The 16,348-nt window shown below is 44.7% G+C and overlaps 3 protein-coding genes across 16 annotated transcripts in view; 1 reads left to right on the forward strand and 2 right to left on the reverse strand.

Annotated features, from left to right (window-relative positions):
• Positions 1-7,954, reverse strand: part of Nhej1 (non-homologous end joining factor 1) — a 91,733-nt gene extending 83,779 nt beyond the window's left edge. For 7 of the 10 annotated variants that reach the window (XR_013424319.1, XM_040267858.2, XM_021729955.3 and 4 more), the window contains exons 1-3: positions 6,320-7,954; positions 4,427-4,603; positions 2,943-3,155 (exon numbers count right to left, since the gene is read on the reverse strand). Coding sequence is in view for 9 of the 10 variants with exons in the window: in XM_040267858.2 (XP_040123792.1) it covers positions 2,943-3,155; positions 4,427-4,603; positions 6,320-6,439 (510 nt within the window). In the remaining variant the exon portion in view is untranslated. The remainder of the gene's footprint in view (positions 1-2,942; positions 3,156-4,426; positions 4,604-6,319) is intronic. The other 3 variants (XM_040267857.2, XM_013360832.4, XM_078018038.1) reach the window with 3 other exon arrangements.
• On the forward strand, positions 3,394-3,902 carry LOC101965163 (large ribosomal subunit protein uL24; the record flags this gene model as incomplete). The annotated part of the gene is given in 1 exon segment (XM_040267862.2): positions 3,394-3,902. A coding segment is annotated over 1 exon segment (459 nt), but the record flags the coding sequence as incomplete, so codon positions are not given.
• Positions 7,955-8,097: 143 nt separating the features above from the next.
• Positions 8,098-15,174, reverse strand: Slc23a3 (solute carrier family 23 member 3). Of its 5 annotated transcripts, XM_005330489.5 has the most exons (12): positions 14,468-15,141; positions 14,185-14,342; positions 13,974-14,071; positions 13,691-13,764; positions 13,312-13,493; positions 12,841-12,964; positions 12,578-12,692; positions 10,969-11,222; positions 10,371-10,476; positions 9,959-10,126; positions 8,883-8,978; positions 8,098-8,783 (listed from the first exon to the last, which is right to left on the reverse strand). In XM_005330489.5, the coding sequence occupies exons 1-12, from the start codon at positions 14,633-14,635 to the stop codon at positions 8,491-8,493; spliced, it is 1,836 nt and encodes a 611-aa protein (XP_005330546.1). In that variant the 5' UTR covers positions 14,636-15,141; the 3' UTR covers positions 8,098-8,490. The 5 variants fall into 5 exon arrangements, with proteins under 5 accessions (XP_005330546.1, XP_005330547.1, XP_077874156.1 ...); XM_005330490.5 differs by lacking the exon at positions 10,969-11,222 and having other exon boundaries at positions 12,578-12,623; positions 12,841-12,933; positions 14,468-15,174; XM_078018030.1 differs by lacking the exon at positions 14,185-14,342.
• Between the last annotated feature and the right edge of the window lie 1,174 nt (positions 15,175-16,348).

The raw sequence follows: 16,348 nt of genomic DNA on the forward strand, positions 1-16,348 counted from the left end.
ATTGACATGAATGATCTCTATATAATTAAGTGAAAAAGTCAACATATTGAGCAGTGTACAGCATGATGCCATTTGTAAAACTATACATGTATTTGTAAATATGTATTTGACTATGTATGTACATAAAACACACACTACATAGAGCTTTTTTAAAGAATTTACAAGAAGCTGATAAAGGAATATCAGCAGTTGCTTTAAAGAAGGTAAATGAAGCTGGGTGCGGTGGTGCAATCACGCCGGTAATCCCAGCGGCTGAGGATGCTGAGGCAGGAGAACCCAGATGCTAAGCAACTCAGTGAGACCCTGTCTCTAAATAAAATAAAATCATGGCATTTGCAGGTAAATGGATGGAGCTGGAGAATATTATACTAAGTGAAGTAAGCTAATCCCAAAAAACAAAGGCCAAATGTTTTCTCTGATATGTGGATGCTGATCCATAATGGGGATGGGGGCGAGCATGGGAGGAATGGAGGAACTTTAGATAGGGCAAAGGGGAGGGAGGGGAAGGAAGGGGACATGGAGGTAGGAAAGATGGTGGAATGAGATGAACACCATTACCCTAAGTACACGTATGAAGACACGAATGGTGTGACTCTACTTTATAGATACACGACATGAAAAATTGCGCTCTATATGTGTACTATAAATTGAAATGCATTCTGCTGTCATGAATAACAAATTAGAATAAATAAATAAAATACAAAATAGGGCTGGGGATGTGGCTCAGTAGTTGAATGCCCCTGAGTTCAATCCCTAGTAACCCCCCAACAAAAAAAGGAAGGAAAAAGAGGGACTGAAGAGGGGCAGAAAGGAGACTGTTTTCTCACTGTAAACCTTTAAATGCTGTTTGAAATGTTTGACTTTGGATGAATTACCCATTCAAAAAAAAAGTGAAAACTATCACAAGAATGAGTAAAAAACAAAAATTATAACCGAATGACCTCACAGACACACACACAGAAGCCTGAAATAGCATCTGCCTACACCCTTGCCAGCGCCTGCGGCTATGACTCTTCCCTATAGTTCCCCAGGCTCCGGGGTTTCCCTGGAATGACATTCCTCTTTTTTTAATGATGAGTATTTTATTTTCACTTAAAGTACAGTTGTTAATCGATTGTTCAAAGCTAATTTCTGCCCATAGCCAATCAAGGCTCACCCACCTAACACATTTTTTTTTTTGGCTTCTTCTCTTACTATAGCTCCTCAATTAGAATAGTGTGCTAGTTTTTCTCCACATATTTCTTTACTTATAATATTAAACAAGTGCTCTTTTATTGTATCCTTTTAAAAATTATTTATTTATTTTTGTGGTGCAGGGGATCAAACCCAGGGCCTGGCACATGCTAGGCAAATGCTTTACCATTGAGTTATATCCCAAGCCCACTATATTCTTTGGAAAGAAGAAACTGTTGGAGTCCATCAGCCTCCAAGAAGAGCTGCCTCCAAAGTCACACTATCCTGTGTATAGAACCATGTAAAGCAAAGTGAAATCAGATATCTTAAGATTCCCAAAGGCTGAGGAAATATTTGGGTTCATTCTTGAGAGAACAGTGCCACCTGGTGTCACTTAGAAAAAGTCATGAGGGATTTAAATGATACAGGTAAATTCTATATCTCAAACAGGATGGAAACTTTCACAAGAAGTTCAATTAAAATCCACAAATTTGACTGACTACATGCTAGGCAATATATTGGCCTTAGAAATACAGAAATGAGTGAGAAGTAGTTCTCTTAGCACTCAAGTCAAGTTTTACTGGGTTCCAGTTCATGAATAAACATCAGTGAACAGTTTATAAAAATGTCTTTTGTTCCATTCACAGTCATATAGGGATGCTAGAGCATCATTCCACCTGTGGGAGACTAAACACATAGGCTGGGAAATGACGCTTACTTTCTGCAGATCCCTCTGTTGAGAAACTTGTCCCCCAGTCCTCCCACACCTCTAACACCCTGACCTCTAGTACTACTAAAATAAGCCCTGTTTGTTATTCATGAAAACTAGTTCTCAATGCTCAATGCTTAATTTCTAATAAAGGCTCTTAGAGCACGAAAATTACAAGTGAGCAGAAGATAATGACTCTCCTAGTCCCTAAAGTGGGCCTTCAGACTTGACTGATCTGGAGTTCAATTTCTAACTCACTCATTTATAACCTGGATGACTTTGGACAAGTTACCTTCAATTTCAGTTTCCTGCTCTGGAAAATGAGGTCAGTAATACATATTTTGCAGGACAGTCATTAGGATTAAAAGATCAGACAATGTTCAGAAAAATAACTAACATCAGTACTTAGTCCACGGTTATGAGCAGTCCTGATAAAACACAAGTGGGACCATGTAAAACCCCTATTTTAAATCCACCACATTTCTCATGCCTTCCTATCATACTACAGTTATAAAGTTCCTGAACTTTATAAAGTCCACACTTACACATCTCCATACCTGTTTGCTGAGAATGATTTTTCTCTTTATTTTATCCCAAATCATCATCAAAACAACTCAGAAATTCACTTTTCAAAGAGGTTTTCTCTGATCCTCAAGCCATTTGGGGCCTGTCTCAGTTACAGAACTTACCACACTTTATCATAATTTCCTTTCTGTCTCCTTATTAGTATAAACTCCAGGAGAAAGCCATATACATATGTATACACACACAAACACACACACACACACACACACACACACATTTTGGGATACTCAGTAATTAACAGCACATAGGTAGTTCAATAAATAAACTAATAAATAAAGTCCCTGAATAAAGTATGTAGGTCTGACCCCTGCTTATACCAGTCAAAAATCTTTCTTATTTGCCACTGTCTGGTCAAGGAAAGTTTTCTGATTGGAGAAGAATTTCAAACAGGGTTTACAAAAATATAAAGATTCCTAAAGCTGCATCTCAAGCAGCTGGCATCCCGACGTCCAGCCCAAATCTGACCTGAACTTACCAGGGAAGGACTAGCTAGAATGCAGTGGAAGTTCCAATAGAAGGGGAGACCAGAAAGCTCACTCCGCACCCGTAGAATCAGTGCCTCTGCCACACGATCACAAGAGAAGGTCGCTTCACTAGGGTGAGCAATATTCTTCAGCAATGGGCGAAGCAGATTATCCAAGTGACAGAGAAAAGCCGCAGGGGGAGCAGTCAGTCGCTTGTTCAGCTCCTGAAAAGACAGTAGTTTTACACACTGAGGGTGCTAAAAGGAAATTAACTCCCTCTTGAGCAGTAGCAAAAGAAAGTCCTGGTTAATGTGAAGACAATGGGCATGAGAGAAAGGGAAAGAAAGAGAAAAACATCACAATAGGAAAGAAGAAAACAAAAACAAAAGTAACAAGAGTCACAAAAAATCAACTGGCCTACTTCAAAGTTCTGTCTTCCCTTTTGCGGCCGGCCATCGCTGAAGCGGCAACGGCCAAAATGAAGTGAAGTTCAATCCTTTTGTGACTTCTGACGGAAGCAAGAACCGCAAAACGCATTTCAATGCACCTTCACACATTCACAGGAAGATTATGTCTTCCCCTCTTTCCAAAGAGCTGAGACAAAAGTACAATGTTTGATCTATGCCCATCCGAAAGGATGATGAAGTTCAGGTTGTTCGAGGACATTATAAAGGTCAGCAGATTGGCAAAGTCATCCAGGTTTACCGGAAGAAATATGTCATCTATATTGAACGGGTTCAGCGGGAAAAGGCTAATGGCACAACTGTCCATGTGGGCATTCACCCCAGCAAGGTGGTTATCACCAGGCTAAAATTGGACAAAGACCGCAAAAAGATCCTGGAACGGAAGGCCAAGTCTCGCCAAGTAGGAAAGGAAAAGGGCAAATATAAAGAAGAAACAATTGAGAAGATGCAGGAATAAAATAACCATATTTACAATTTGCATTAAAAACGCTAAAATGAAAAAAAAAAGTTCTGTCTTAGGCAAGATCAATTTACAGAAGACCTATATGGATTAGACAACATAGGTCACATTATGCATTATCATGCTACAGAAACACATATACTATCCCTTCCTTCTCTCTACCCGTCCTCCCTTCTCCCCTCATCCCAGAAAGATTCCACAGCTGCAGACAGAAGTGTAGGACATAACTAGTTGAAAATTCCTCGGAACAAGAAGTGTTTCATATTTCAGAGTTTTGGATTTTGGAATGTATGTGTAAGAGTTTACCGGTTGAGCAACCCAAATTTCAAAATCTAAAATGCTCTGAAATGTGAAACTTTGTAAGTGCCCTATGCTCAGAAATTTCATATTTTAGATTATTTTGAATTTTGGATTTTTAGATGAGGGATGCTCAACCTGAAACTGGAATTGTATCAACTCATTTCAATCTTCCTTGCCAACATACAAGTGGTCGAGCTGGTTGACATTAACATCCCCTGACCTTCACTAGGAAAGAACATATCCTCACAGTGGTACTTCTCTTTACACTTACCTTGGCTCGATGGCTGACCACACTAGTATCCACCTGTTCATGCCACACCTGTTGAAGATCCGAAACAAGCAAGGTATAGCCCTGCTTGGTGATATAAGCCTTGGCCAGGAGGGAGTTCTCGGCAAGCTGTAGCCAAGCCCATGGCTGCATCAACAGGCCTTGCTCCAATTCCTCCATCTGCAGAAAAGGCCTAATTTAGCAAAGTATCTCCAGAGTAATGTAGGCCTAGGAGGGTGCTCAGACAACTCTGCATCAACTACAATCCTGTGAAAATCCTAACAAAATAGGAAACATGGATTTACATTCTTCTCCTTATTATTGAACTAGCTGAGCACCAACCTACTACCACTTAAAATCTAGTTAGAGAGGCTGTGGTTGTGGCTCAATGGCAGAGTGCTTGCCTAGCATGTGCGAGGCACTGGGTTCAAACCTCAGCACCACATAAAAATAAATAAATAGAATAAATGTATAAAAAAAAGTGTTGTATCTGATTTTTAAAATCTAGTTAGAATCTTTTTCCACATAAAGTTCCTAGAGGGTAGAGAATAGTACTTTCTTCCATAGTATTTAAGCCTCAGCCAATTGGTGTGTTTCCACTCTCTCATAACATAGTTTAATGTGAAACCCAAACCATTCTTGTTGCACCTTTACCACAATAGAAATCCTAATAAATGACAATACTATAATTTCCCAGAACTTTTAGAAGAGAAAGATAGTTCTTGTATTGTAAAACATCATCAAGTCTTGTCAGGGGCAGAATATACAAATTATTTCATCATCATCTAAAAACAAAACTCTAGAAACTCTCAGGAATTTTTTTTTAATCTCTAAAACAGAGCTTCCTAATGTAGAGTTTATACACCCAAACCTTCTAGAATTATATGAAAATGTTATGCATATATGTGTATACAGAAGCAGTCCATCTCTATAGTCAGATTCAAATTTTTGATTAAACCAAGGAACATTCACACGTAGCTCAGTTCTGTATGCACAATAATGCATAGTGTGATCCATCATCCTCCTGCACTTTTATTTTGAGATATGTCTTATTAAGTTGCTGAAGCTGGCCTTGAACTTTTGATCCTCCTGCCTCAGCCTCTTGAGTCGCTGGGACAACAAGCATATGCCACTGTGCCTAGCTGTGGTCAAATTCTTAGAGATTAACAGCACAAACATAGAAAGGAGCTAATAAGCTCTGTGACCAGGAGCAACAGAAAAGACCCAAATCCACTTTTACAAATGACCAGGAGGTCATGAATATAAACCACAGCACACCACAGAAGAAGAGATAATTAACTTCCACTTAACTCATATCCCCACTCCAAGGCACAGCCACCAATGATATTATACTCTTTGCACAGCTTGGAACTCCTAGAAAAGTTTGGAAATCAACTTTTCTATGTAGCCTTAACCTAGGAGATATTCAGCAAAAATGACTGCTTAACAGAGCTTATTTTTCCTGTGTGTGTGGGGAATAATATAGTTTCCTCCATTATTCCAGTCTATAAATACAAAATGAAGAGAAGTACCAGGAGGTGAAAACTTAGAATATAAAGAAAATAATAAAATTCCTGTTACATTTCATTAACACAGTCATTTCCAACTTAGTCTAAATCATCATTCTTCCAACCATAACCTAGATTTCAAAGAGTGACCTTGTGATATTATTTAATTTGCACTGTAACTAAAGAGTCATGCCACCATAATAACATTTCAGTCAATGACAGACCATATGTATATGACAGTAGTTCCATAACAGTATACTGCTAGTAACATTGCAGGCACTTTAGTTTGCATTTTCATACACTATATGGTGTTTGCACCACGATGAAATCACCTAATACTGTATCTCAAAATGTATCAATCTTAATGACCCATGAGTGCATGACTTACTATATGGTGACTTATCTGCAGCAGCCAAGGTGTTGTTGGGAGATGATGTGTCCAGTCACATCTCTCACTGCTGTTCCTACAGGGCAAAAATGACTTTGGAATGATTAAGCTAGTCCTCATTGGACAGAGTTCCAATGAGCTCCATACCACCTACCGCCAAAGATCACAAATGCAAATTAAGTTGCCAAACCCTTCAATTTCCCTTACAGAAATAAGAGTCACCAAAATGCGGCTAATCATTCTAGTCCGTCCTTCTGAAAGCCAAGAACCTCAGAACCCTCAAAATGATGATTTTTGTTTGATGAAAGGGTGTAGTTTAAAATGTGGCTAGAGACAACAGGCCCTGTAAAAAAGTCAGAATATTTCTGCAACAGACCCACGTTGGCTTCTCTCACTAGCCAGGCCCATTCGAGACTGAAGCCTCTAAATTTCATTCCTCTGTTTTCTTCAAGGCCGCCTTTAACATTCATGTTAACTATATTCATCCGTTTAGTACTCTTGTCTGAAGAAGGGGGGTGAGACGGTTCCGCCCCTCGGCCAGCAGACCCCTCTCAGGGCAGTTCCTCCACTACCCTGCAGGGGGCAGTAAGCCCTAGAGAGATTCAAGCCGGGCCACTCCTCGTCCCCTGGGAGAGGGCGAACCTTGAGTCCCAAACCACAGCCCACCCCAGGAACCCCGCCTGGCGTCCAGTTTGTTTCCATCTGCCTCCCCTAGAAGAGACTCCGCGGTCCGCCTTTCCATTTCTATAGCACCGGCTGCACCGAGGCATAGTCAGAATCCCTCAGCGGGTACACAGTGGACACCTCCGGTTCGTAACCCGGCTACACCAAATAGCAGGCCTAGGAAAAGCCTCACTCACGCCCCCAAAACGCCGAAGCGGTCGGAGCGCGCTGCGCACGCGCAGCCCCGCCTACTCTTGGAGGCCTGCCCAAATCCCCGGCTGCGCGCTGTCCATTCTGGGAAAAAGCGTCCGTGCCGGGCCCAACCCGCAGAATCCGCGCAGCTCCACGGCGCCCGACCCGGTCCAGACCCTGGCCTAACTTGAGGTCGATACCACCTACCGTCAGTTCCTCTAGAACTCACACCTTCCTCACTGCAGGCCCGTCCGCCCGCGGAAACTGAAAGGCGTAGGGTAGAGACCGATACCCCCCACGGAGGCGGGTCCTGGGCGCGGAGGCGGGGTCCAGGCCTGGCGGGGGCGGGACTTCGGGTTCACTGAGCAACTTGTAGGAGCGCGGAAGGGCTAGAGGGCCACCGCAGCCCTTACTAGGGAGGTTGAGGGGTAGCGATCCTTCTAGGAGTCCGATCAGCAGCGGAGAAAGAATACCAGAAGAAATGTAGGCGAGTAGGATGTGGGTTTGAATTTGTCAAACCCAGATTACTTCTGTTCCCACCCATACTGTCCAGACTTTCCCTTTTTTAATAAAATGAAAGAATTGAATTTCACCATATCATCTCTGGAGTCTTGGCCTCTAAAGAGTAGTCGAAGAGAGGAGGCTCCTGGGAATAAATTCTGTAGTCTGATTTCATCCTTTACCTCCTCTGCATCATCTCACCCTTTATGCACCCTATACTCATAACCTATCACCACTGAAGACTTGAAACCCCTCATCAGTACTTTGTACACCTCATGCTTTTGTTCACGCTGGATTCCTGAGCCTGAAAATTTCTCATCTATTTTCCAAAACCGGAATCCTTGCTTCTCAAGGTCATCCTCAGCACTGCTGCTTTCATAAAGCCTTATTCCCAGAATGAACTACTTCTTCCTCTGCTCCCATGGTGTTATTTTTATTTTTATTACAGATTGCCTTCTGCTTTGCATTTTTAATAAGAAATTACATATATCTTTTTAAACCTTAAATACCTGGAGAGGACAAGGATCCCATCATATTCATATTTTAGTTTCAGAACCTAGCACATGAAAAGAATTAATATTTGTTAAGTGAATGATAGGGTTCAGATGACATTAATAGTTTATAGGAAAAATCTCATTCATTCATCATGATCCACTAAACCATGGCCCCTGCTCTATAATAGGCCTAATTAAGAGAAGAAAAGGCAACCCATTCTACTGGGAAATGAGACCTCTAGGTGGGCCCATGACACATACACAGTCCCTCTGAGCCTAGGAGCTGATTCTCAATGAAAGCAGAAAGAGGAGTCTCAATAATTACTTTGACCTAAGTCCTTCTCTGCTAGATGCAGGGCATGACTCCCCACAGCCAGGCAACAAGTCTGAGGTCTCTCCTGGCTCAGATGGCCCTCCTTCCTCATCCCCAAGGTCTTCAGGCATTGGACAGAGGAAATGAAGGGGCTGGGGAATGCAGGGACACATGTCTTGAATGGGGAAAGGAAGCCCATACTCTTGAGCAGCCTTCTCCCTGGACTTCTGAGACATTTGAGCCTCTTGGGCAACAAAAGAAGATAGCAACCCTTGACTGAGGCCCCGCTCAAGCCTTGTACCTGCCAAAAAAAAAAAAAAGTTTGTCAGGTTGTGCTCAAACCAGGGAGTGATAACTTCCTGGCCATGCCCCAGGTAGCTAGGGCCTGATGTCAACTTACCAGAAATAGTGTTCTCTAGAAGAAAGCCCAAGAGTCCAGCCAGAAAGATGGGCTCTGCCAGCAAAGAACGCAGTAACACATCCAAGGAGCTCCAGCCTACAAAGGGTTAGGACCAGTCAGGAAGAGAACTCTAATACTTATTCAGAGCCAAGGAGTCTTATCCTTCCAGACTTAAACCTAAGTCTTGGACTAAAGACAGACCTTTCTAAATTGTCATTATACCTCCCTTATCTTTTATCCCTCTACTCTCCATTTTCCTCACTGAGGCCCTTTCTCAAGGTTCCTTGCTCAACACCCTATCTCCTGAGCATCCATACAACCTTCACATGCTTAGATATGCTTTGATTGTTCCAGGCTTCATTTCTCTGGGATTTTGGTATTAAAATCCCCAACCTTATCTCCTACTCCTTATACCTGCTATATTTTATCTTAAGTCTCCCAACCTCTGTACTATTGGCATTTTGAGCCAGATGAGGGACTGTCCTATGCATTGAAGGATTCTTTTTTTTTGGGGGGGGGGAGTACTGGGGATTGAACTCAGGTGCTCTACCACTGAACTACATTCCCAGGACCCTCTTTTTTCATTTTGTGAGTCAAGGTCTCACAAGTTGCCCAGGAAATATAGCAACATCTCCCCCTGTACTAATTGCTAGTAGTCAAAAGTGTTTTCCCCAACATTGCTAAATGTTCCCCATAGGGGAAAAATCACCCCCAGTTGAAAACCATTGCTCTAGATAAGCTAAGCTATTGGCTGCTCTCCTACTTCTACATCTTTGTTTATCATCAAAAATGATCTTTTTACCAAATTTGTTTACCATCCTTCAAGACCAGCTTAATGTTACTGGATCACCACTGAGCCACAGCTCTTTATCTAAATCTTTCTTGTTATTTTCCTGCACACCTCATGTCTTTTACTAGACTATAACATCTAGAATTCCTTTGTATCCCAAGTTGCTAGCATGGTGTTCAACAAATGGATAAATTATTTATTCCAAAGCCCAGAGAAGATTGTGGGGCCAGGAGTCCAAACAGTACTTTTCCACTACTGAACAACTCCTCTTTCCCTCTCCACCTACCTGTGTTAAGTGGGACTGGGGCTTCCCGAAGCCATCTTGGCAGCAGCAGGGCCATAAAGATGGAAAAGCCCACAATGAAGACATTCCGTCCAGAGTCAATGTCAGCTAGGTGGAAACTGGAGAATCCAGCAGACAGAACCACAGCCTGGGTCACCCCTAGAACCCCACCTGTCTCATAGAAAAAAAATCAAGAGGGTTGAGAGAGGGAGAGGACACAGTGTATCGTGGACAGGCAGATTATAATGGGGGGACTACCAAAAGGCCTTTTTCAGATTTTTCAGGAGTCCCAAAAGTCCATTCAAGAAACCAAGATGTTGGGTCAAAACAATGAGGGCAGCTGACACATGTTCATATCCACCCATCCAGGAAGGCTATTTAGAGAGAAAGGATGCCTGTCAATACATCCACTCACCAAGCACAGGCAGCGGGATTGTAGTGAGGAACTGAGCCAGCCTAGGGGAGAGCCCAAGCCCCATGCAGAGCAGCCCCACTATGTGGGTCACTCTCTGAGATCCAGCCTGCAGGAAGAGATACCAGAAATAGCCACTTCCTTGGAGTGTCCCAGATCCTTGCCTGGCTGACTCCTTCTCATCATTTAGATCCCAACTTTAATGTTACCATCCAAGTAGCATTGTAACCACTCTCTGTCTAAAGATGCCTTCTCTGCTCAGCCACTATTCCACAACTTTGTTTTCTTAATAGCACTTATCACTCTCTGAAATTACCTTATTTACTTTATTTTCTTCTCCTGAGGAAGTCCCCAAGAGAGTATGACTTTATCTGACTTGTTCTTCACTGGAACCCCAGCCTTGGTAGAGTGCCAGCTGACTCTGATGTGCTAAATTGTTGTCTTGGCCTCATTGCTAGCCTCTTACCACTTCTAGGTACAGCCCTAAGTGAAGTCATTAATGTGAACTGCTTAAGTGCTGGGCACAGCTGGCAAACAGTCAATGTGTTCTCTACTTTCTACTGTACCTCCAGTTCCCCACCCCTGTCCCAGGTTCCCATACCTGGAAAAGACTCACTGTGCCCACATTAGGGAAGCTGGATGCTGTGCCCATGGGGCTCCCCAGCAGCCCAGCCACCACACTGCCCAGCCCCTCCAGGCTCAGCCCTCGATTGCAAGCATGTGGAGGTGGAGGAGGCAAGTGCAGCAGCTGGCCACACAGAGCATAGCAGCCCAGAGAACTGGTGGAGGCTGCCAGGGCCATAGAGATGCCTGCAGTCAGAGCCCTGGGTGTCAACAAGGGCCAGTCCCATTCTCCTGAGGAGGGAAAGGAGCCACCTTAAGGCCAGACTCAATTCTGGAACACCCCTCTACCTACAACAGCCTGTGCCTTTGAAGATATCTTGGGACAAAACACCTGAACTCTAAGGAGAAAGACCCATCTCTTTACTGTGGTCTACAAGACTTTCTTTGGCTTGACCCTTAACACTCTCTCTCTAGCCTCATCTGCCAAACTTCACCTCAGTTTCCTCACCCTAGACAAACTACCTTTGCTTTAGGCCCTGGACTTGCAGTGCTCCTTGCCACCACAGTGTCTTTGTACATGTTATTCTCTTCATCCACAATATTCTCTCCTGCCTTCTGACAGTTAACTCCTACTCATTTCTCAGATCTCTGCTCAATGACCACTGGAAGAATACCTTTCCAGACTTCCCTGATGATGTCAAATCTCCCATTATTAGCTCTCACCATGCAATGTAGCTCCTTTTTTTCCCTCTCAATACTGGGATGGAATCCAATAGTAGAGATGGAATCTCTACTACTGAGCTACACATTCCCTCACCCCCTTTTTAAAAATATTTCTTTTTTTTTTTTAGTTGTAGATGGACACAACACCTTTACTTTATTTATTTTATGTGGTACTAAGGATCAAACCCAGAGCCTGACACATATGTGGCAAGCACTCCACCATTGAACCACAACCCCAGTCGCTAGCCCCTCTTTTTAATTTTTTATTTTGAGTCAGGGCCTCCCTGAGCAGCTCCGGCTGGCCTCTAACTTGTGATCCTCCTACTGCAGCCTCCTGGGTCACTAGGATTATAGGCATTTGCCACCATGCCTGGCTAGTGTAATTCCTCTTGAGTGTACTTACCACAATTGCAATTCCACATTTACTTAGGTCCCTATTTAATTAGTATCTATATTCCCCAATTGACTACCAGTCTCATGAAGGCAGATACTATGTCTGTCATATTCATCACTATGTCCCCTGCCACATGCCTAGCACACAATCAGCACTCAAAAGAGCCTTATTAATTGATGGGCCAGGTTTGATCCCTAACAGTGCAATAGGTAAATAGATGAATGATAAATTTTGTATACTATGCCTCAAAAATAATCTTTCTACATAGATCACCAGCTGAAAAGCCCTTGGAGCTCAGTAATGAAAATGTGTAAGTTGGGTAAGGAGTGAGCGGTGGAGCTATATATGTCTGTCTTAACACCAACCCCAATAAAATGCTGCAGGGAGGGGCTGGATTGCCCCTCAGGCTGGCAATTTCTCTTTCCTGTGTCTTTTAAGAAACATAAGAAGTGAAATCCACCAAATCTGAGTTCAAAGAAATAGATACCTTGATTTGAGTAAGAGGACAAGGGCCTAGGAAAGAACCTACCTGGGTGAGGCAGCCAAAACCATGGTGCCTGGGTGGGGGCAGACAGCTGCAGGGGGATGATGCTGAGACCCAGGAGGGCAGAAACGACCCACACACAGGCCACAGGGATCAGCACCTGAGGGGCAAGACTGAGACAGGAAAGAGCTCCTCCCCCAGAACCTTGTGAACCAGCTTTGATTGGGTAGACAGAAGGCCAAAACTCGGGGGCCAGGGAGCATTCTGTACCAGCCCTTCTAGCCTCAACTACCCAGGCCCCCACATACCGAGAGGAACCGAAAGGCAGGGACATGAATATGAGTTGAAGAGGTTGAAGTTGGCCTCCAGGGACATGGGGGTACCTGGAAGGAGCCCAGGTGCTGAGAACAGACCACCATGAGCAGGATAAGCCTAGAAGAGAGAAGCAGCTTTAGGGACAAGAGGCAGCAGAATCCTGAGGGGTGGCAATGAAGGTGGGAATGAGAAGAATATCATAAAAAGGGTCCTAGCACCACAAAAATAAAGAGGATCCTAGCAAAGAAAATTCCATGAAAGGGGTAGAGAGGTACATGGGAGACATGAAAAGACAGTAAGACTCTCAAGGAGACTGGATGAATCAAGAAAAACCTTGGATTTGAAGTCTAAAAGGTGGTATGCCTGCCCAGACTGTTGCTGATTCTGATAGGGCCAGCAGCTCTGTCCTCCCCCAGTCCCGCACACCCCACTAGGCACTATCCTGTGCCTCAGGACTCACGTACAGCAAGGCCAGGCCCCAGTGAGCAGAGCAGAATTGGGCCACCTCCCTGTGGGCAGAGAGCCCTGCCACAACCAGGCTGGGGGCCAGCACCAGGGGCCCACAGTGTAGGAACAGGCGTCCAGGGGCCCCTAGCAGCCCCAGCATGCCTTGCAGCAGCCCAGATACCACCACTGCCCCTGAAACCTGGTAGAAAAGAGAAGATGAAGAAAAAACTTTCTGCTCAGTAAAGTTAACCTCAGCCTGGATTTGCTAACTTCAGGGACAGGACCCTGCCCCAATTTCTTCCCCCAGAGTATCTCAGAGTATCTGCATAATGGAAATGAGAACCTCCCAGGCCTGGGCCACCTTAACCCTCCAGCTTCCCATCCCTAGGCACTCACCTCTCGAAGAGAAGTGTTCCAGAGCTCCAGGCTGTGGCAGCCAGGCCTCCTACACAGGTGCAACACAACGGAGCCTGGGAATAGTTTAGGGCATGAAAAGGAGAAAAGTAAATGGGATAGAAACCCATGGCTCTCCAGTCCTCACTGGTGCCTGGTACAACTCCAAGACCCTAAGTGCCCAGAAGTCCCACTACTGCCCAACCTCATTCCTGAGCCCAACTCTCCATGTATGCTCAGTTGAGCTCTCAACTCCCCTGTACCATCACCCTTGCTCTGTACTCACTATTTCCAGGTGTCTGGATGGGCAGAGGTAGCTTCTGGCTGGTCAGCACCAGAGCAGGGATAAGGAACTCTAAGGATGGAGCCTGGACAAGAGGCAGCCTGTAGGAACAGCAGCCCTAGCAGCTCTGGAAACATGTGGCAGCCAATAGTACTCCCCCCTATGCCTCTCTTCCCCCTGGAGCCATCACCCTCTCTCCAAGGGGTTCCCTCACCTGCTGCCCATCCCAGTTTGTAGGACTGTAGATACACCACATGAAAAGAAACTGGAGGCCAGGAGCTGAGCAGCGGGGTAAGAGAGTCCTCCTGGGGGAAGACTACGAAGCAGGAGCAGGTGGGAGGCACAGAGCAGAGAAGCCAGGACCAGGAAATGCTGCAGGTGGAGGAATGGGGAGGGACAGTCTTCGAAATTCCTATTTCTAGAGGGCTTTCATGCCACATGATTCTCCCCAAGCACCCCCTTCAGCTAGCACCAACTTCTGTACCTCTACTTCCTACCTGCAGAGCCAGAAGACAGCTGAAGCCCCAGGTGGGAGGCCCACATGGAGAGGCCCAAGTGTGGGAAGAGGAATTCTGGGGAACAGCCAGTGGCCGTGGTAGGGGAACTGGGGCATCCTGGGAGCCCACACACTGGAGTGGAATGGGATGAAGGTGTGATCGGCTCATGCTGCCCTGCCTTTGTGGTATCTTGGCTGCCCTGAGCCAGAGTTAAGTTCAGAGTAAGAGGTAGGAGTTTGGGAGAGGTTAGTTGCCAGAAGTAGGGAGGGGGTGGGGGTTTCAATGAAGCGGAACAAAGGGATGAGGGTTTTGGGGCTGGACAGGGCCCTTTCACCTTTGCCCAGTTCTTGTGCAAATTCCATCAGCCATTAACTGGAGAGCTGAGTTCTGGACCCCTCCCCCAAGAATCTTCATTCCCTGCTCCTAGACCAGGCTCTGGAAGGTAGGAGAACATGGACAACTATCAAAATAGCCTGGAAAGGTTTTGCAGACTATTTCCTCCCACAACCATTTACAACCATCCCATCTAATGATCCACACTTTTCAACCATATCAGGACAGGTCCCTGGATCATCTCAAAATGAAACTCATGAGCTGGATTCAGTGGAGTACAGCTGTAATTCCAACAACTTCAGAGGCTGAGGAAGGAGGATCACAAGTTAGAGGCCAGCCTGGGCAAGTTAGGGAGACCCTGTCTCAAAAAAAACTGGGGATGTAGCTCAGGGTTAAAAGGCCTCAGGGTCCAATTCCTAGTACTGCAGGGGGGTGGGGGGGACAAAAACCTCATGGATAATATGCCCCAAATCACACACAACAATGACCCAAACTCCATGTTATATATTCTCTGTAAGAAATAAATGTATAACAACATGTATTTTAATGCCTAAAAGCTTGGACATGGATAAACCAGAAGACAACGGAGCATTCCAAGTCCCACACCCATATGTAGAATCTTTGAGGATGTGACAGCTACTGTGGCAGCTAATAATGGCAACTGAGCAACTCAGATGCTACCTTCAGTACTTGATCAAGTGGTGACTTGATGTCGCAAAATGGCAAACTCTTGGTAAAGCAATGAACATGACAAATCTGTTTTAATTTTCATAGAAGTTCATACCTGACAAATCAAGACTTCTTCAAAATGTACAAATTCATGTTTATACATAAAAAGATAGTTCCAGGCTCAGTAAGGACTTCAACATGCACAATAACCATCTAAGTCATCCAAAATTTGTCTTGGGAATTCTTCCTAGCAAGAGATGTCTTAAGTATCTGAGAATGTCTAGCATCTTGCCCAGGCCTACTAAATGCCCCATACATCCCCCCTTAAATTCTTGACAACCAAAAAATGACTGATATTGCCAAAATGGCCCATAGAGGGCAGTGTCACCATGTTGTGGATGATCTTCAGCAGCCTAACCTGCTGGGCCACCACCCAATCTGTTCTTCCAATGACAACCTAGCTTCAGCATTCTTTTAGCAACGCCTTTCACCATGTCAGCCAAGTGAACAGGCCGGTCAGCACCAGCACAGAAAGGTATCCTCGGAGTTGCCCTCAAGGAGCTGAGGGGACTGCTAGATACTTGGTCTCACAAGGGTAGTGCTCACATGCCACAGACAAGGCCAACCCTGGACATGGGACAGCCATCATTTGTGTCCCACGGCACCCCAAGTAAAGCAGGGCTAGGGCCCTAGGGTGCTGGAAGCAGGGTCAAAGAGAAGTTTGAAATGGGAACCTATGACTCTCAAATGATACATTAAGTAAATTGGGGTTCAAGGAAAACAGCTGCAAGATGATGGAATCAGGAAATAGGGAGGCTTAGAAGGCAAACACAGGAGGAAAGATCTTCAAGGCTGCCGCAGAAGGAAAAGTCCAGGCCA

This window comes from Ictidomys tridecemlineatus, chromosome 7 (genome assembly GCF_052094955.1).
Source record: "Ictidomys tridecemlineatus isolate mIctTri1 chromosome 7, mIctTri1.hap1, whole genome shotgun sequence".
Taxonomy (NCBI): domain Eukaryota; kingdom Metazoa; phylum Chordata; class Mammalia; order Rodentia; family Sciuridae; genus Ictidomys; species Ictidomys tridecemlineatus.

Excerpts from the sequence above, each read along its gene's own strand:
- Slc23a3 (XM_005330489.5), bottom strand. The coding sequence starts at position 14,635 with ATGAGCCGATCACACCTTCATCCCATTCCACTCCAGTGTGTGGGCTCC. Across the intron at positions 13,494-13,690 it reads GGAACACTTCTCTTCGAGAG|GTTTCAGGGGCAGTGGTGGT; the intron begins GTGAGTGCCTAG and ends CTTTTCTACCAG. Across the intron at positions 8,979-9,958 it reads CCCAGTCCCACTTAACACAG|GCTGGAGCTCCTTGGATGTG; the intron begins GTAGGTGGAGAG and ends AACCCTTTGTAG.